The 19,997-nt window shown below is 37.9% G+C and overlaps 2 protein-coding genes across 3 annotated transcripts; both read left to right on the plus strand.

The window, feature by feature from the left end:
- Positions 1 to 295: 295 nt before the first annotated feature.
- On the plus strand, positions 296 to 7,723 carry hbp1 (HMG-box transcription factor 1). Of its 2 annotated transcripts, XM_059336128.1 has the most exons (11): positions 296 to 330; positions 1,658 to 1,819; positions 1,913 to 2,093; positions 2,418 to 2,538; positions 2,690 to 2,804; positions 3,364 to 3,482; positions 4,346 to 4,502; positions 4,691 to 4,835; positions 5,724 to 6,011; positions 6,416 to 6,557; positions 6,692 to 7,723. In XM_059336128.1, exons 2-11 carry the CDS (start codon positions 1,747 to 1,749, stop codon positions 6,707 to 6,709), a joined length of 1,359 nt encoding a protein of 452 aa, XP_059192111.1. In that variant the 5' UTR covers positions 296 to 330; positions 1,658 to 1,746; the 3' UTR covers positions 6,710 to 7,723. The 2 variants fall into 2 exon arrangements, with proteins under 2 accessions (XP_059192111.1, XP_059192109.1); XM_059336126.1 differs by lacking the exon at positions 296 to 330 and having other exon boundaries at positions 343 to 1,819.
- A 6,211-nt stretch (positions 7,724 to 13,934) lies between these two features.
- On the plus strand, positions 13,935 to 18,897 carry LOC131972997 (serine/threonine-protein kinase pim-3-like). The gene is made up of 7 exons (XM_059334833.1): positions 13,935 to 13,938; positions 14,685 to 14,779; positions 14,874 to 14,921; positions 15,028 to 15,246; positions 17,913 to 18,090; positions 18,184 to 18,351; positions 18,460 to 18,897. The coding sequence occupies exons 1-7, from the start codon at positions 13,935 to 13,937 to the stop codon at positions 18,549 to 18,551; spliced, it is 804 nt and encodes a 267-aa protein (XP_059190816.1). The 3' UTR covers positions 18,552 to 18,897.
- The last annotated feature ends 1,100 nt before the right edge of the window (positions 18,898 to 19,997 follow it).

The raw sequence follows: 19,997 nt of genomic DNA on the forward strand, positions 1-19,997 counted from the left end.
AAGGGAGATGCAAAAAATCTAGAAACCATTGTTGGTAAGTTGTTTTTTTTGCTGTAGTTGCAACATTGCAGATAAAAAATAACCATGTATTGTTCCTGTTATTGCCAATCAGCTGTTACTGGGTAGTAACAGGCATGTACTTCCATCCAATCATACGAAAATCAACAAACTAGACTCCGCCTTAGATATTTTTCTCAACAGTATCGCCCAATAGAATACCTGTATTCTTGTTATTGACGCTCTCGTTCACCAATAGGAAGCTTTGTCTGGAACCATTCATTCCCACCCCTCGAGTGAATGCCAGAGAGTTTCTTGATGGCGACAGGTTTGGTAAGTGGGAAGTTGACTACATTTTTTCGAAGAAATTAAAGGTTCAAACTAATTTTTAACCCGAGCGTTATGTGATCCGTGTCTTGGCACTCGTATTGTAGTATTTTAGCGATGTTGTCACGCGTTTTTTCGATGTCGAATCACTGGTTGTACTCGACAATGTTTTTTTCGCTGTGACGCTTGTTTTGCTGATAACAGGCCAATCCGACAGCAGTTTCTTGTGTCAAAACAAGTCTTTTATTTAGTAAAACTCGCTTTTATTCGTGTGAAAATGTCTTCAAACGTCCGTTCGATGTTTTCGTGTCATTCATTTAGAACGGGGCAGAGAGGTTGCGTCATGCCTCAACTTGTTGACATTCTTTTGTTTACAGTGTTAGACCCGACAGCCTCTAGGTTTGAGCTGAGGACACTGCTGCTGCTTTGGGGTAGTGAGAAAAACAGTAGGCCCGAACTTCGAAGTGTCTTTTTGGACATGATTACTTTTAAAACTTTTTATTAACGGTATGTCATATGTATATCCGTATCCCCGAAGTCAAAGCGACGGTTTGTCAGAGCGAACGACGGCCGTTGAACGGCTGTCAGAGCGCGAATAACCGTTAGTTCCTTCCTTAAAAACGGATTAATTTGATGTTTACAGCTCATTTTATATTTTAACGATTTTTTTTGCCATTTGTATATCTCGAAAGACCAAATAATGTTTAAATTGGGATGCAATATTTTTCTCTGTCATTGATATTCTTTAGCATTTTTTCACCTTCGTGTTTTCGAGCCTCTTTATTCCACTTTTTCGAAACAAATTTCTGCTATTTCTCACTATTGCTACGCAGTTATGAATGAATGAGCTCTGGTGCGCATGCGCCAAACCCTTTTAAGTTTATAAACAAGGCCTCCACGCAGCGGGTCACATGACTAGTCACAGAGGTATACTGTGTCGATTGAGAGACAAAGGATTCCCTAAAGGCTGCCTACGTTTTCCATTACATTCATACAATACATAACGTTAACATGTTATGCTATGATAACATACTGTCTGGGTTGTTTTTTATTCGCCACGGCCAGAAACATTTTACTGATTGAGTTATGTATATATGTTTTCTTTAACACCATAGGTCCATTCGTTATGTCTGAATGAAGCCATAATTATATATTAAAAAACCCCGCATAGCATCATTTAGACTCGTGTTTGCAATTACAAATAATCGTTTTCCATGGTACTTGAACAGTTATTGTTGAAGTTCAACTGAAACTGCATTGCAAATAGAACTGCAGCAATTTCCCTTGGTTTGTGAAAGCTCTGATTTGTCCTGTTTGTTTTGCATAAAACCAGCTGATGTGGCAGAATATGATGATGGAAGCTGCTTAAACTGAGCTGCAGCCTGTTAAAAACAAAGAGACAAACTACAGAAAATTGTTGGAATGGACGAGTCTTTTGATCCACTTAAGTGCAACGAGGACCTACCTTCCTCACCTGGGTGCCACATGGATTATGGTAAATCTTAAAGCAAGAAGTCACATCCTATATTTAAGTTAGCTGAGCTTTTATGCATGTTAATTATGTATATTACTGTTGCCGCCTCCCCAGATGACTTGCCAGAGCTGCAGGAAGTGGAGGAGGACCAGAGGTCTCCAGGGTTATTTCAGGTTGGAGCAGGAGTGTCCCACCAGGAGCTCAGCTGCTCCCCAAACACCAACTGGCTCACTGAGCTGGCCAACATTGCCACAAGTCCTCAGAGCCCCCTGTTGAAGACCGCCCCACATAAAAGGTTTGTATCAAGGCAAAAGTGGATGAACATCAACAAAGTTATGTAAGAACATGAGTACACACTATTACCCCAGAGAGATGTTCCACAAAGCCGGATTGGCAAGTGTCTTAGAAAATGTGTCATGACTTATCTTTGAAATTCTGTTTTTTCTGTTTTGCTAACTGACTAATCTGGTATTGTTAAATGCCCCTGCTGTTGGTGAACAATAGAAATACATTCAGCTGTCTGTAGATTTTTTAATATCACTTATACTTGACTGAAAATATATCACAAATTACTGTATATGATGTTGATATATGTTTATGACATTATATTTCATTCCAGATCATCTCCAGTCCACATCTTTGGCAACAGTAATAGTTTACATTCCTACGCCCGTCCCCCATTAGCCAGTAGTGCACCCAACCCGTCCAGAGGCCACCTCAGGGAGCGCAGGCGTGTCAGGGTAACATTTCACTTCTAACCTCAACCTTTGAAAACCTAAGAATCATTCCTGTAGATCATGTGATTGTTACCTCCAAAAGTATCTTCATGTATACTGAAATTGTTTATTCTTTACTGATGTCATTGTAAGATGTCTTTCTTATTATTCACAGGCCAGCAGTGAATCTGAGTCTGGAGTTTTCTCAATGTCCTCTTCCTTTTCTGATGACGAAGACATGGCTTGGTCTCACAACTGGCCCTCAACAGCCTGGCATTGTTTCCTTAAAGGTGCATACATAGACGCTCATGTAAATACAGAAGGCACCAACAGTGCAAACACAGACACTTGCACCTCACTCACATACAATGAAGTTGAACCAGAGCTTCTCTAAGAATGTCTTGGCAAGGAAAAATGTTCTTGAGAATGATGCCTCACAGCTCAAGGCACAATTGACAGTTTAGTGTAAACAAGTACTCCCTGTAAGAAAACAATCAGTCATGCATATTTTCCCAAATCTGTTATCTTTTAAGTAATGTGTAAACACAATTTTTCTCTTTAAGTGAAGCTTACTTTCACAAAATTTTTATGATCAGACCGGTAATTAATATGGTAAAAACAGCACTGTTGGTTAAAGAAATTTGCTTATGATGATCAAACACATTGGACAGAAGCTGAACAGGTGACACCAAATCTTTTGTAAAAGGTTGCTCCCTTTGCAACCAGGATGAGAATGATCTTGACCTCTGGTGTCTAAACAACAGTATTGCATCTATTTTCCAGCATTCTCTTCTCAGCATCAAAACACATCTGCTTATTCATCATGTCACATTGTTGTTTGATATTCAGGAACTCGCCTGCGTTTCCATCGAGGTCCTAATGTGGAGTGGCAGGAAGCTGATGAACTCCGGGATTCTGATGATGACTCGGATGATGAAAACATGATGCAGTCATCCTCCTCTCTTAAGGTAGGCAACAAGTAGTGATAGAATGCCATAAAATATTTCATAAGGGTCTGCTATACTGAGGATTACTATCCTGCTGTGTACACATTATGTTTACTATTGTTGCATTGCTGGCTAGATCAGTGCATGATTCATTGTGATACCAGTAGACATAACAATGGTTTGTAATGGCCACAAGGTGGCAGTCTGGCTAACAGTGGAGGTACAGAAAGTGAGAGAGTGCAGGAAAGAAACGTGTAACACCCTTGATGATTTGCAGTGGTGGTCTTATTGCCTGGGGATTGCCTGATTACAGGAATGGCTGCCAATATAGTGATTTTTTAGCTTGAATAAAAAAATACCTTTTCGATGTATCTATACATTGTGCATGGATTTTGCAGCCGTATGACTATGCAAAGGCACTCAGAAGGCAGCTTTCCTAAACAGATAACTTAATTTAAGGACATTGTTTTACATTAAGTTACATTATACAGACAATGCATTACATTGCCAACCAATTCTAGAAATTAAAACTAAGAGTATAAAGATGAATTAAAGTAAGTTAGCTCAATACAAAACAGTAATGTATGGTCAGTTTTAGTCAATACAATAAATAAAGAATAAACAAAAATAAAATATATAGCTAACACCTTTTTTTAAATCAGCCCAAGCATTGTTATCTGCATTATATGGTCTGAAAAATAGTTTTCATGTCGGACAACATACAGATATGTCTGTGATAGGACGATAAATCTGCCAGGCTCTATTTAGCATAATATAATTCAAGTTATGTCACTGAGTTGATACAGCAGTTCTTCTTTGTTAATGATGTCCACGAGCTCTTCTTGCTCTTCAGACTCCTTATTGGTCTTCTGCTTCATTTACAGAGGTATGGTTCAGAGGGTCTGAAGTTGGTGAGCCACGAAGAGACCGTATCTTTTGGCCAGGCAGTTCTTAAACTAACCTTTGACCCTGGTTCACCCGATGACGGCCTTTTAACAGCTGAATGCCGGTTGGATCACCCATTTTTTGTCAAAAATAAAGGTAACTAAGAGTTTTTTTCCTCAGATGATTTGGGTTTAGAAGCAGTACAAATGTTGACTGCAGGTTATCTCTTTAGCAGCTTTGTTGTCAATTAACAAAAAGGAAAATTGACATACCGGTTAGCTTTTTCCTTTAACAAACAGCTTTATGATCAAAGTAACCTGTGATTTACTGTCTGCGTTTTTCAGGGTGGTCTTCCTTTTATCCGAGCCTAACTGTGGTGCACCATGGGATCCCTTGCTATGAGATGCATTTGGGCAATGTGTGCCTGCCACCAAACCATCCAGAAGCCATTAACTGCGATGACTCTGTCGTCTTTGACACTTTCAGAAGGTACACTCCGAACTAATGTGATCTTGCTTTGTGTAATCAAGAGACTAAGTGGCTATAATTGATATTTTTAGATAATGAAAATGTATAAAGTGACAGTGTGAAAGGGCTTACTTGTAGTGATAAATCATGCATGAACAGACAATTACGTCCCGACTCTGCAGCTCCGCACAGCTTAATAGAGTTTTATAATGAATTTCAGCTCATTGTTTAGCTGTCCACCTGTAACTTTACTGTTGTGACAGCAGGCAGGTTTAAACCTGCAATGACCTTTTTGGCCACTTAGGCATAATAAATTGTGGTCACATTATTTACATATGCCTGCTGTTTTTCACTGAAAACAGTTGCTTGCTGCAGTTGAAAGTGTTGCTGTGAGAGCAGTGAGAATGAATTAAAACACTTAGGCAGCTAAACAATGAGTTTTTTTCACAATAGTAACAGTATCCTTTAGTAAAGACTCTTTACAATTATTTTATCCATATAGTATTCTCACCCTTAGATCGCACCTTTGTGGTTTTGCTGAACAAAATTATACTGCAAGAGAACGTGAAGTATTAATTGCATCAAATAAAAAAAAGACAGATTAGTTAGAAATAGGATTTGTTCCCTGAAAAACTAAATTGGTTCGTACATTTGTAATAGCCTTTATTCATTCTATAGCATACCTACAATCATTCTCATCTCCAGTTTTTGTATATTTCAGACATTTAAAAAAAAAAAAGACAAATGAAAAAGGAAAATTTGAGTTTTATTGAAGAATGTTTAAAATTACAGAGTGACATTTTGTTACAAACAGCACATGTACACATGCTAGACAAAAACAAATATCAGATGAAATGCAACAGATTAGGAAAACAGAATATTAATGTCTGTCTCTCTTTTCTCTTGCAGTTATGACTTCACCCCACTTGACTCCTCAGCAGTGTATGTTCTCAGCAGCATGGCTCGTCAGCGCAGGACCTCCCTGTCCAGCGGGGGTGCAGTCAGCCCAGACTGCGATAAACTTGAGCGCTCCAGCTCCCCACAATCCTCAACTGGCAAATCAAACAGGAGCAACACCTCAGGGACAGCCAGTGGTGCTACGCCTACAAAATGCAAGCGGCCAATGAATGCCTTCATGCTCTTCGCCAAGAAGTACAGAGTGGAGTACACACAGATGTATCCTGGGAAGGACAACAGGTACATACCATGATGTTTTTCGTGAAAATTGGACGACATGTCATACTATGACTTTTTTCTGTGAAATTTGGACATATCATACTATTGTTATGGTGCATTGTCTTATCATATTTTTCCCCAAGAAGGATTCAAACTCAGTATCCTCTTGCCACTACACCACCGTGTAGCATGTTATTCTATTAATTTTATGAAACTGTTATGGCAATTGACATTCCAATTTTATATTTTTTATGGACTTCTGCATATACTGATTTTATAGTAGAGCTTCCGTGTAATATATTAAAAAAACAGAAGCTGTGCTCGGCTAGAAGACATTAAATAACATAAAGTTAGATAGATCCTAATAAGAGAATATTCTGTAAAAGGCGAGTCCTTGATCTTCTGCCTCTCACCTCACGCTCCAGAGCCATTAGTGTCATCCTGGGTGACAAGTGGAAGAAGATGAAGAACGAGGAGAGGAGGATGTACACCATGGAGGCCAAGGCTCTGGCCGAGGAGCAGAAAAGACTCAATCCAGACTGCTGGAAACGTAAAAGAACCAACTCAGTAAGGACCAAAGTCACTGTACTATTACATCTATTAGCATTTTTATAGCTTGCACGATGTACGTTGATATTGCAAATTTAATTACTTTACCTAGTCTTTGGTTCAATCATGTGCCCACCTTTGTCTTTCAACAGGGTTCCCAGCAGACCTAAATAATCCTGCAGAAACCCCAGCTGCTGGCATTTTGACATGGAGAGGTGTTGGACAGAGTCTGATGGACCGCTTAATGCCTCTTTGCTCTCCTGTATTCTTGAGACTCAACTGTGATGCTGAATTCACTTCACGCTTTTTGTAACCTTGAAACGTTATTAGAGACAAACCAGAATTATGAACTATAAACAAACATGTAATCTAGTCACTAACATATGTGCATATATTTTCTTATATCTTCTATGTCAAAGACGTCTTATTCCCCTGAAATAAGAATGGACCTTCTCATTTATTTCAGGTTATTTCATATTCAAGGTTGACATATGAGAGCATGTGGTGCTATGCTTCGGTGTAGAAGGAGCAGTAAACAACAAGTGTATATTTATAATTGTAAAAAGGGTAATTTTCGCTAACTTTTTTCACAACTGTTCAAATTGATTATATTTGTAAGATTCAATATATTGCACAGATTGGTAACCCTTTCATACATTTTGTAATACAGTATATATTCTATAGCTGAACTATTGCCAACAGTTTGTGAGGCTGCCCTGCCAAGTTTTTAGATTTCTGCCCAACCACCAGGCCATATGATGAGAGGGCTTTCAGCATGTGGTGGTGGGTTTACACTCAGTCACAGAGCACTTCAGGCCTTTGCTGCAAGTGTTTGTTTCTTTTGCACTTTATATAAATATGTAATCTAATCCTATACAGCCATTGTATACTGGTGAAAACCATTTGTATAATACAGCTAGTATCTTGACATTTAGCCGTTCGACACAATCATGGCCCAGTAGCCGTGTTCTGCTTTCAGGTTGCTCTTGAATTTTAAGTGCTTTGTTCATAATGTACAGGTTTCACAGCCCCAACAACCTCTTGCACACAATATCCTTGTATCATATTATAAATAATTGTTTTTTAAACTTGCATCTTATCAAAGTGTTTGGTTCTTTTTCATAAGCTGTAATCACAACCTGTCGAGATGCTTGACTTTGTGTTTCAATACATGCTTACATTTTCTTGCCTGTCTTTTGTTTTAAATAATTGTCATTATTCCTCTTGTGAAAAGTATGTTTAATTACGTGCTGAATTTCAAGGTTTGAGAGCTCTTGAATATCCACCACTGATACAGATGGTAGAACAGTAAAACCTGATGTTTCAAGGTAACTCAGGCACATCAAAACCACCAGAGCACATATGCTACCAAAGCCTACCAGAGAGCAGTTGTACTGTAGCAAGACAATTCACTCTTTGACTGAACGAGGACAGACTAAAGGTTTTAATTGAATCTTATACTCACTGAGAGCCTGGCCTCTACCTCTGGAGATTCAACTGGAGACACTGGCCCTCATTTATCAAATGAACATAGAAACCATCGCAGATCTGAGCTTATATATCGTCTTACGACAGGGTTCACATGATTCATAAAACGATTTATCTCTCCAATCACAGCGTAAATGTGGTGGCTGGAAACAAGCCTCATTAAAATATCAGCAATAAAAAAAAAGAAGACAGAAAAATAAACATAACTAGGACTGCAAGCAGTACTGAACGGGCCCTCGCAATACACGCGTGTCGGGGCATGCTGCCATTGGGATGTGTGCGTGACGGGCCAGTCTATACCACCACTATTAATTTCATTGCCTTAAGTGTTCTAGTGTGGCCACGGTACCAAATATGAAATTAGACTGCCACCACAGTGCCACCTAGGGGCCGATCAATAAAACCTCAAAGGGTTATCCTCAGGAGGGCATTGACAATAATTGTACCAAATTTTGTATAATAATGCACAAACTATCCCTTTGATCCTCATACAGCGTCTGAAGGAGGACTGTTAACTGATATGTATAAGTTAGAAGAGGCAGGTAGCAATGGTGGAAAGTAGTATGTACATTTACTCAAGTACTGGACTTAAAGTAAAATTTTGAGGTACTTTTATGTACATTTTATGTAACTTTATACTTCTACTCCACTACATTTTGAGACATATATTGTACTTTTTATTCCTCTACATTTAGCTGACAGCTTTACTTACTTTTCAGGTCAAGATTTAAAATGAAAAACATAATACATTTAAAATTATTACCCATTTTTATAAATTAAACCACTTAAAAGTTTATTAGGTAGTTAAAATGAGCAGAGTGGAGTCATTTCACAGTGTGGTATTAGTACTTTTACTGAAGTAAAGGATCTGAACACTTCTTCCACCACTGTCTTTTTTACTTCTGTACTTTTTTAAAAAACTTTTTTTTCCATTAATTTTTCTTTCTTTCTTTAATTTAATTTATTTTATTTTTATTTTCATTTTCATTTTCATTTCTATTTTTTTATAATTTTTAATTTTATTTTTTATTTTTTCTGCGTTTCTGCGCATGCGTGGCCTTTTCCGCTTGCATGAGCATTGCGCAGAAGCAGAAAAAGGCCGCGCAGTAGCGCAGAAAAGCCGCGCATGCGCAGAAACAAACACACAAAAGCCGCGCATGCGCAGAAGCGAAAACGGCCGCAACGCAGAAAAAAATTATTACCAAAAAAATTTAATAAAAAATAAATAAAAAAACAAAAATAAATAAATAAATAAAGTAAAACGAAAAGTAAAGAAGTAAAAAAGACAGTGGTGGAAGAAGTGTTCAGATCCTTTACTTCAGTAAAAGTACTAATACCACACTGTGAAATGACTCCACTCCGCTCATTTTAACTACCTAATAAACGTTTAATTTATAAAAATGGGTAATCATTTTAAATGTATCATGTTTTTCATTTTAAATCTTGACCTGAAAAGTAATGAACCAGAGATTGGACCTCCCAGACACATGTTTTTTTAATACTAAAATCATGTAACACACATCAACTGCACTCAGTCGACCTCCATTTCACTAACTGTGACACTGCTGGCATCAACTAGCTGGACCTCTGTTGAGTTAGGTCAGTTACTTTAAAGGGGTGAATATTCATACAATCATTTACTTTACCTTATATATTTTAATTAATTTAATTATTTGTAAAAATATGTTTTCGCTTAGATATTAACCCTTGTGTGGTGTTCGGGTCTGTGGGACCCGTTTTCATTTTTTATTAAAAGAAAAATGATACAGTTAATTAATTTTTCAAACTGAGACTCACTGACTTTGGCTCATTTTCTGTGGAGAACATATATCAGAATACATATTTAATGACCACACCCCCCTACACATTTCTATTACATATAAGATGTCCGGGTCCACTGGACCCGGGGCTAATAGAAATGTGAAAATTGATATTCTGTGTACCACACACACACACACACACGCACACGCACGCACAGACACACACACACACACACACACACACACACACATGCAAAAAGTATATCTGCAACACACACACAGTAAAGCTCTGCCCCTCATGTGTTGTATAGGCTAGTGGCTAAAGGCCATGTGTTCAATGGGGCTGATGTGTTGTCTTGACTGATATGTTTACTCTGTGTTCATGTGTTCAGCTTGTGTTGTGCACCTGAATGGGTTAAATTTCAAGTTCAAAGAAATAAAAGTCAGTAGTTTTGAAAAACCTTGCTTCACTTGTAAATTTGTTTCCACTCATATCTTGATTTTAATTGATTTGCTTTATTATGTTTTAAATAATAAGTTATAAATGTGACCTAACAAAGGTAAAGGGCAAATATTAACCATATATATTGTTTATACTGCTTGTAATTGGGATAAGGTAAACATCTGTTCAGTATTTTAACATAAAAGTGTTTGATTGTGAGGCATTAAAAGCCACAAAATGCAACGGGTCCATCGGACCCACAAACACTGGCTGAGTAACTACAATATGAACATTACACAAGGGTTAAACACAAAACACATTTAAATACGCAATATTACTGTGAAAACTAACCTCATGCCTCTTCAGGGGCTAAAACATAAAACTTTGAACTCCTTGAAGTCATCTTTACAGTTTAACCTCACGAGAGTTAACATTAGTTCAACGATCAACAGGAAGTCCCTTTTCGTTCTTTGAAAATAAAAAGGGCCGTTATCAAAACAGGTGTTTGCATAGGACTGTATATTTATCTTTGATTTTCCCCAAGTATGCATGTTTTAGTATGTATAAGGAGGAGTATTTATAAGGAGTATGGATAAAACATAGCGATTAATTGATTAATTGATCCTTAATGCGATAGATTCTCGAGTTGGCAGGTTTCTTACAAACACCCATCCCTAGAAGCCGATTTGTGACCTTGAGGTCAAATGTGTCTTTATATAAAAGTGTAAATAGTTTAATAAACAAAGTGAAAAGTACTTTTCAGTTGGTGGAGACTAAATCTGCACTTAAATTTGAGAGAATATTACTTATATTCATCAGGTGAATAGAAAAACGGCTACAAATAAAAGCTAATGTTGGACCATAACTATCTGATGTGTGTTAAAAAAAACTCGCTAACACATTCACCATTATGATGTTGTGCTTACAGTGCCCAAACAATCCAGAGATAATCATTATTAATCTCTTTTTATTGTTTTTGATTAAGCTTTTGGACTATTTTGTGTTTTTAGCAGTTATTTTGGCCACTCTAGTTATTTCAGCCTGTGTTCCATTAGTATTGTCACGGAATAGAACCCTGATCTTCAAAAATCAGAACACAGAACCTCAGAACTCTCAGAGGGATGATAATTCACTCGCACTTACATATTATCAGCAGAGAGAGACACAACTTCTTGATACTCACAGTGAAATATTTTCTATTGTCAAATATTTGTACCGAGCGCTCTTACAAAGCAACATGGATGAAAAGACTCTTTATTCTCTGGACTCAGAGAATGGTTCAAGTGAGTGTGAAATCCTGTTAAATAACTGTAGACAGAAAGTTCCTGTCTTCTTGAAGAGACGTGAACTTTGTTGATATTGATTTAAGTATGTATATATACCTGGTTTATTCTTACTTGTCTCAACATACAAACAGAAGGTTCTTTAAACGAGTTAAATTGTGACTTCATAGTCACTTTTTTCACTTGTTTTGATAAATCATTTTTGAAAGACTCTACATAGTGACTTTATCAGCTGGACTTTAGTTGCAGTGTGATAATATTATTTTGCAGGTAGGCTGTGTGCTAAATAAGAGTTAGTAATCACTTAAAAGTATCAGAACTACTCTTCAAAAACACTACTACAAGTCCAGTGTTACAAGATTGGACTCAAGTAAAAGTAATAAAGTATTTATAAGCCAAATGAACTGAACAAATGAAGGTAGTCAGTAGGCTTAATGGCTAAGTATTATTCTAGAGCTGTGAAATAAATTTAGTGGAGTAAAAAGTAAAAATTTACAAAACAATGTTGAACTTACAATACAGAGTTTTGCAGAATCATGCAATAAGAACCAGTTATCTGGGTTTATTTCATGTGTAGAGAGCAGTGGCAGCACTACTGAACCCAACTACTGCATGGGGGACGACTGTAGGGTGACAAGTAAGAAACGCAAGGCCGGCATAAATTACTCAGAGACACCCAGAAAAAGGCAGAGGTGTGCCAGCGAACCCCCTGAGGTGACAGTGGAGGATGTGACAGCTAAAGGGACCAAGAGAAAAGCCAGCACCCAAAGCGGTCCCCCCCCGAAGAGGCGGAGAACTGGAACCTACGACACCAACGCTTGTGAACCTACCAAGGTGTCAGCAACAGAGTCTCCCAGTGAAGTCTCCCCGAGCTCCTGCAGCCCTTCAACCTCCCGGCAGAACAATGAGACGCCATCCTGCTCCGTCAGGACCAGCAGAGGTACACTGACAGTGTGAAAGAGAATGAGAGGAGAGTGTGTGAGCATACAGTACAGGCCAAAAGTTTGGACACACACCTTCTCATTCAATGCGTTTTTCTTTATTTTCATGACTATTTACATTGTAGATTCTCACTGAAGGCATCAAAACTATGAATGAACACATATGGAATTATGAACTTAACAAAAAAAGTGTGAAATAACTGAAAACATGTCTTGTATTTTAGATTCCTCAAAGTAGCCACCCTTTGCTTACTAGAATATAAGACATGTTTTCAGTTATTTCACACTTTTTTGTTAAGTACATAATTCCACATGTGTTCATTAATAGTTTTGATGAATTTACAATGTCAATAGTCATGAAAATGAAGGAAACGCATTGAATGAGAAGGTGTGTCCAAACTTTTGGCCTGTACTATACTGTGTGTAGTCGGACTCCTAACACCCAGAACTGAGTCAGCAATTTTGCACTTCTGGGTCCCTCATCTAAATTCAATTTCATTCGATTAGTTTTTGTTTTGTTGCCTGAAATAAGGTCTATGGTTAGAACAAGCTTGAGAGATTTTCTTCTACAACAGAATATAAGCCGATAAGGGAGTCTCTGGTTGGTGACTAACTGAGATACAGAGGTTTGTTGGGGATATAAAAAGGTCATCGTCTACTAGAGGTGTGAATCACCAGAGGCCCCACAATACCATTTTGATGAGATTCAACTTTATTGTTATTGAACAGAGTAACAAGTACTAGGACAAAGAAAGGACCACCAACCCGTCCAAACATATGTAAACATACATATTTTATCCAGATTTTAAGCATTTTGGGATATGGTAAGTATTGCGATACAATATATTGCGATTTAACTGTTTAACTGCATTTTGTGTCTACAAAATTGAATTCAATCAAGAATTGTTTTGTCAAATAAGAGAAAATTCTCAGTCAGTTCATCTCACTTCAGTCTTTTTATTTCTCCACAATGAGAGTCAAACTCACAGACTGACCAACAAAGTATTCAGTCAAACTGAACTGAACTGATATCAAACATGTAACTAACTCAACTTTGAAACATAAAAAAAGCCTAACTTTGCAGCTTTATTACGACAGGATATCCTGACACATGGTGCCTATAGATTCCCTAGATCTTGTAGTTTCATGTGATACCAGTAAATCCAGTATATTCCTGAATATCGATACTTGGCGGCCATGAATCGATATAATATTGCCACGCAAAATATATGATATCCTGACACATGGTGCCTATAGATTCCTTAGATATTCTAGTTTCATATGATACCATGATGCCACGCAAAATATTGCGATACTATGCAGGATGGATAGTTCCCCCACCTCTATTGTCTACGTATACGGTGTTGTTGTTGAAGTCATATGACTGTGGTGTAGGTCGTTTGTAGTGTTTATAACACTTGCAATTTACTCGCAATCGCATTAATGCTTAAAAAATCAGGGAAACATGGTGATTCTAACTCATGGGTTGGCTTAGAAACATGTGTCAACACTGCAGCACTCTACAGGCTAGCACACAATCCCTGGAAAACCACACCATGTTTTTCACCCTTTTTGTACAGCTAAAACACATAAGATATAAAGTGTTAATTAGTGAGCTTTAGATGTGCTGGTGCTTCCCCCTGCTATTCGTCTTAAGCTAAGTTAACCTGCTACTGGTGGTATTAGGTCATGTTTAAAAAAAAAAAAAAATCTATTTATTGATTTCATTAATACAGGCAAAACAGCAACAACAGATGAAACAAGGGACAATTGGACAAAAAGAAAAATAAGTAAATAAGTATAATAATGAGACAAAATAAAAATGAATAGGATCCCTTCTATACTTTAAATAATTAAATTAAAAAGAGATATTGACTTTGCAATGTTTTTTTTAAAAGTATATTTCAATTAGTTCTTGATTGAGCTTTAAATATATATAGTTTTATATTGACCGTACAGACATGAGAGCAGTATCTTTGGCTCTAATTTTTTGGCTAAAAAGCAATTAACTGTATTTCCCAAAATATCAAAGTATTGCCTCTGTGATTGAAGAAAACTAATACAAAACAAGCAAAAGTTTGTGATTTTTAAGTGAGTTTTGTCAGCTATAATGGGGGAAAAAACTAGAAGAAGACTTTACTGAACCACAGGTTAACAATAACTGATTTCAACCATCAAGCTCATCTTTTGTTTAAAAATATTAAAACATGAATCTGTGTTTGTGTTTGAAGAACAATTTGAGGCCAAGTACCTGCAGCTTCTCAAGCTCGGAGAAGGTGGCCAAGGAACGGTTTATGCTGGAGAAAGAAAAACTGACAACTTACCAGTAAGTAATAAATATATGGTATTCTCACATCACACATGCACACACAGCCGTCTCTCCCTGCACCAACTAGAGGTGTGGTGATTGTGTCCTGTAGGTGGCGATCAAACACATCCCTAAAGCTGATGAGAAGACTCGACCAGTGGTGAGTGATTTGATCTGATGTCTCAGCACCAAAATCAATGTTGAACTTTGCTAGAAAAACATCCACAAACACCCACATCTATACTGAAACATTGTGTTGTTTGTAGGTTATAAATGGAAAGACGCACATGGTGCCATTGGAGGTGCTTCTCATGCTGAGAGTGGCAGGTGGAGCGGGGTCACTGGGGAAACATGCTGCCGTGTCATTATTAGACTGGTATGATCTGGGCCCAGAGGTCCTGCTTGTCATGGAGAGACCAGTCCCCTGTGAGGACCTGCTGACCTACCTCAATAAGAATTTGTTCCTGAGGGAAGACCCGGCAAAGGTACTGGAGCTGGCTGGAGCTTGTTTTTGTGTCTATGTGTGCAAGAGGTGACCTTAAAGCTGCACTGAGATCATTTTGAATTTTGTCAGTGTCAGAGGAGAGTTTTAAGACCCGAGTCCGTTTGGTTCGTCCCAATCAAGGTTATTATAGTTAACGAGCACAAACGAAATAATGAAAACTAGAATTGAAAAAACATTTTCGTTAACTGAAATAAAAATAAAAACGAGATTTTTTAAAAAAACGATAACTTACTGAAACTGTATTGTGTGGTTACAAAACTAACTAAAACTAACTAAAGTTCGTTTTTCGTCTTTGTCAACTTTTTTTTCATATGTAAACCTTTTTGGTTGATATGAAATCCATTTCATCTATCTGGTTTTATGACTTAATAAACATATTGGGGCTGAGATGGATCAGACAAAGGAAATAAAAGGTTTATTGTGACTTTTTTGGATCTGGCACCCAACAAATACCCCATTACGAAAAAACTAAAACTAATAAAAACTAAACTAAAACTAAGCATTTTCCCAAAAAATAAAAACTAATTAAAACTAGCAAACTCACTCTAAAAACGTATTAAAACGAACTGAATTTGAAAACAAAAATTCACAACGAAATTTAAACTAAAACTAATGAAAATTCCAAAACTATTATAACCTTGGTCCCAATCCGTTAAATTTGCTACATTTGCTTCGTTTTGTATTTAGTCTGGTTTGCTTTCAAAGAGCAGTAATATAAGCGGACCAAATAACAAAAAAAGATTTGAAGAGGGGCGTGTATGAAGGTGGAGAGCTGGAAATCTACTCACACTGTTATTTTTTATTGGTTGAAAAGTTGGCGGTGAAAAATTTAAACAAAGCAACGTGGAACCTAGCGCAAACTGAGTGTGTTTAATTTTACTGGCCTTAATCTGCTCTGGTGTTCCGACCAAACTAATTTGGAGAGAAACGCTCAGAAGGAGCTCCTGTTGAGGCTCGGGGTCGTCAATAATGTGTTGATCCATTATTTACAACGAGCTGCGATCAGACAGCTGTATAATCAGAGAAGGCGAGCCTTGATGCTCCTACAACGATCTGCTTCTACCACAAAGGTACACTACCGGTCAAAAGTTTTAGAACACCCCAATTTTTCCAGTTTTTTATTGAAATTCAAGCAGTTCAAGTCAAATGAACAGCTTGAAAGGGTACAAAGGTAAGTGGTGAACTGCAAGAGGTAAATAAAAAAAGGTAAGGTTAACCAAAACTGAAAAATAATGTACATTTCAGAATTATACTATATAATATATATTATATTATTATAAGTAGGCCTTTTTCAGGGAACAAGAAATGGGTTAACAACTTAACTCTATGGAGTCTTGGGCTATTTTGTCCATTTTTGAATTCTTTTCATGTCTTTGTAAGTCATTTTGTGTCTTTTTTTAGTCCTTTAGTCCAACATAATATGTGATTTTGAATCTTTTTTTTTACTTTCAAAACACTATCATGCTCAATAAAGAATTTTAAATGTTGCAAATGTGCATTAATTTCAGAGTACACTGAGACATTAAACTGCATAATTTTCAATTAAATTCTGGAAAAGTTGGTGTGTTCTAAAACTTTTGACCGGTAGTGTACATATTAAGTTATTTTGAGCAATTATGATAATTCTGCAATGACAAATTAGCTTTAGCTCAGTGGTAGCCAGAGTGAAACTGAATGACACAAATTTCATCTTTATAATATTATCTGAGTAAATTCCGCGACACAGGTGGCCCACAATCCACTGCGTCTTGGTTCATTTCCTTTTACTGGGTCGGATTCTGATCGGCTTATGTTCACAGTGGAATAGAACCGCAGTAGGGTCTGTTTGGAAACGGACCGCGACCCTCTCTGCAAGAGGTCTCGGACCGGTTGTTTTGGTGCACACCAGAGTATTGATTTTATTTCTCAACATCCATATTTTGTACGACAAACACCATAACAACAACCTCAACCTTTAAATAAAAGACAATATGTCTCGAATGCTCTGAAGATGATAATGTAGATGACATTAACTACCCAATGCAGAAATTAATAAGACCCGAAATTCGCTAGTTGTTGACACTAGCTCCAATCTAGCGGATCATTCGCACCAGACTACATGTGTGTATTTGTTATGTGGAAAAGTTGAATGCAGATTTTTCTGTATTTGCACAGTGTACTCATTAGAAATGGCGTCAATGCAGTGCATACCAAACTTAGCCTATTTGGTTACCACTTAATAGTAATCCACCTTCATAAAGGGTTCCTAAAATGAAAAATGTACGTCGGCCCTGAGAGCTCAGCACGCAGCAAATAGAGAAAAAATTAGCAAATTAAGAAACATCTTTATGTGTAGCATTTAGAAAAAAATAACCGACTTTACAACCCACTAAACATTAACGCCAGGTTAGAAAAAGCACTGCAAGAAGCTCATACACAATGGAAAGTGTTTCCAGAGGACACTAATCGATGATGCACACAGCCGTGACGTGCAAAATAATGATAATGGTTTTTTTTCCCCCAAATCGTGCAGCCCTAAACCAAACTCAATCACTAACGTTTTTGTGTGAAAGCTGCAAAACTGTCCCATAATGGTTTAAGTGTCTCCTTACACTTCCTTCTCCGCTCTGCTCCAACTCATCTGTTTCTCTTTATCTCATGAAGAAGAACATCATGAAGCAGCTGGTGGAAGCAGCAAATAAGATGCACTCTCTTGGAGTCTTCCATCGGGACATTAAAGCAGAAAATGTCCTCGTTGATTTGAGCTCGGAGGTCCCTCGTGTGAGAATCATAGACTTTGGAAGTGCCTGCTTGGTGACGGAAATACCGAAAGGCTCCTTCTCTGGTACGCTGCTGGCATCTGCTCTTCATCCATCAGTTGATCTCTGGACTGATCAGTCAGTCTTACTCATGATATGTTTCTCTCTGTGTATTGTAGGAACCCCTGCCTACGTCCCTCCAGAGTTTTACCGGCTTGGCACATACGAGGCGGGCCCCAGCACAGTCTGGCAGCTGGGCGCTCTGCTCTATGAACTGGTGGACAGCTGTTTCGCCACAAAAAAATTCCTTCGCAAGAAAATTACCGTAAACACTATGCTGTCCAAAGGTAAGAAGCCTCAATACCGTCCTGAGTTGTGGTACTTATAGTGTGAAAAGTTATTTCCTTCCTTCCATTTTCCAAAGAACTGCAGCTTAAACTCTGCTTTCTTCTCAGACTGCCAGGACTTGTTGAAGGTGTGTTTGGCTGTGAACCCTCAGGAGCGCGGCACTCTGGAGCAGATTCTGCTGCACCCCTGGTTCTCCTAATCCTGCACAACCGACCACCCATTGGGCTGAGCCAACTGACTCCAATGAACTCCATCCTTTGGTCTTATAGTCTAGACCAGGGGTTCCCAAACTTTTCCATGCCAAGGCCCCCCAAATAGCATTAGCTTCTGGCCGGGGACCCCCAAACCCACCGACAATGCTACAAAATATCTAAATAAACATCAACTTTTAGAATGTATTTTCTTACTTTTATTTACCATTCAATAATTATTACATTTGTTTTGCATAAGAAAATTATTAACAAACATCTTTTCAACACTGTATATTCCCAATGAATGATAAACTTTTCAACAAACTGTTGACAGATAAGAACAGAACAAAAGAAATCAAACCTCTCGTGTGTGTGTGTGTGTGTTTATTGTTTATTGTTAAAAAGAGCCCCATTAGCTGTCACCAAAAGTGGGAGGAGCTAGTCTTCCTGGGGTCCACAAGACAAAACAAAAATCACTTAACAATTAAACATTGTAGACATTATTATATACGTCATCAGAAATCATTCAGAATAAGTTATTACATTCATATCTATTACATTAATTCTCACTTTCATACAGTAAATATGTTAATTCACTACTCACAAATTTAAATAGTGCATTCTCAAGTAATAATTAAAAGATACTTTACTATTCAGTTCACGTATATTCAGTGGGCAATTATTCCAATAACTGATAGCACGATAAATAACTGTTCTCTTTAAGGCATTTGATTTTGGACATGGTGACATCATCTGACCACCATTAGCTGACCTTGTCACATAAGAATGAACCTGATCACATCTGACAATTGTGTGTGTGTGTCTGGGAGTGACAGACAGAGATTACACTAGTGGGAGGGATGGGCTTGGTGGCTCCTACACAGTTTGTCCAGCCTGGGCTTAATGTCTGTCAGTGCCATACGCATGTCATTGTCCATGTGTAGACGTGCTCTATTAAGCACTTTTAAAGTGGAAAAGCCAGACTCACACAAGTAGGTTGTTGCAAAAGGGAGAAGGCATTTCAGTGCCCTGTCAGCCAAGGTGGGATGCTCCTTTCTTACATGTAGCCAGTAGTTAGACAGGGGAAGAGCCTCAAAGGTCAGTTTGTCATCTCAATCAGCTCCTCCTGTGACTTTAAATCCAAACTAGAACCAACACCGGGGGCAAAGGGGTTCCTAACCCAGTTTAAATGTGTGTTTTCAAGGTCAGGGAAATAGTCTTTGAAATATCCTTGGAGGTGCTCCAGGTGGGACTGGATCAATGGAGAGATGGAGCCCAAGTCATCACATGACAGCAGCTCCTGGTGAAGTAGTGGGAACATTTCTGTAACTCCCTCCTGGAGCTTGTTTGACCACAGCATCATCTTTTTGGAAAAGGCACGCACTTTGTCTTGCACCTGCAGTATGTACGTGTCACGCCCTTGCATGCTTTGATTCAGTACATTTAGATGCTGG

This window comes from Centropristis striata, chromosome 6, assembly GCF_030273125.1.
Source record: "Centropristis striata isolate RG_2023a ecotype Rhode Island chromosome 6, C.striata_1.0, whole genome shotgun sequence".
Lineage (NCBI taxonomy): Eukaryota > Metazoa > Chordata > Actinopteri > Perciformes > Serranidae > Centropristis > Centropristis striata.

Coding starts and splice junctions, on each gene's coding strand:
- hbp1 (XM_059336128.1), top strand. CDS start 1,747: ATGGACGAGTCTTTTGATCCACTTAAGTGCAACGAGGACCTACCTTCC. Junction 1,820..1,912: donor TGGGTGCCACATGGATTATG/GTAAATCTTAAA, acceptor CCGCCTCCCCAG/ATGACTTGCCAGAGCTGCAG. Junction 2,805..3,363: donor CTGGCATTGTTTCCTTAAAG/GTGCATACATAG, acceptor TTTGATATTCAG/GAACTCGCCTGCGTTTCCAT.
- LOC131972997 (XM_059334833.1), top strand. Junction 14,780..14,873: donor GAAAAACTGACAACTTACCA/GTAAGTAATAAA, acceptor TGTGTCCTGTAG/GTGGCGATCAAACACATCCC. Junction 14,922..15,027: donor ATGAGAAGACTCGACCAGTG/GTGAGTGATTTG, acceptor TGTTGTTTGTAG/GTTATAAATGGAAAGACGCA.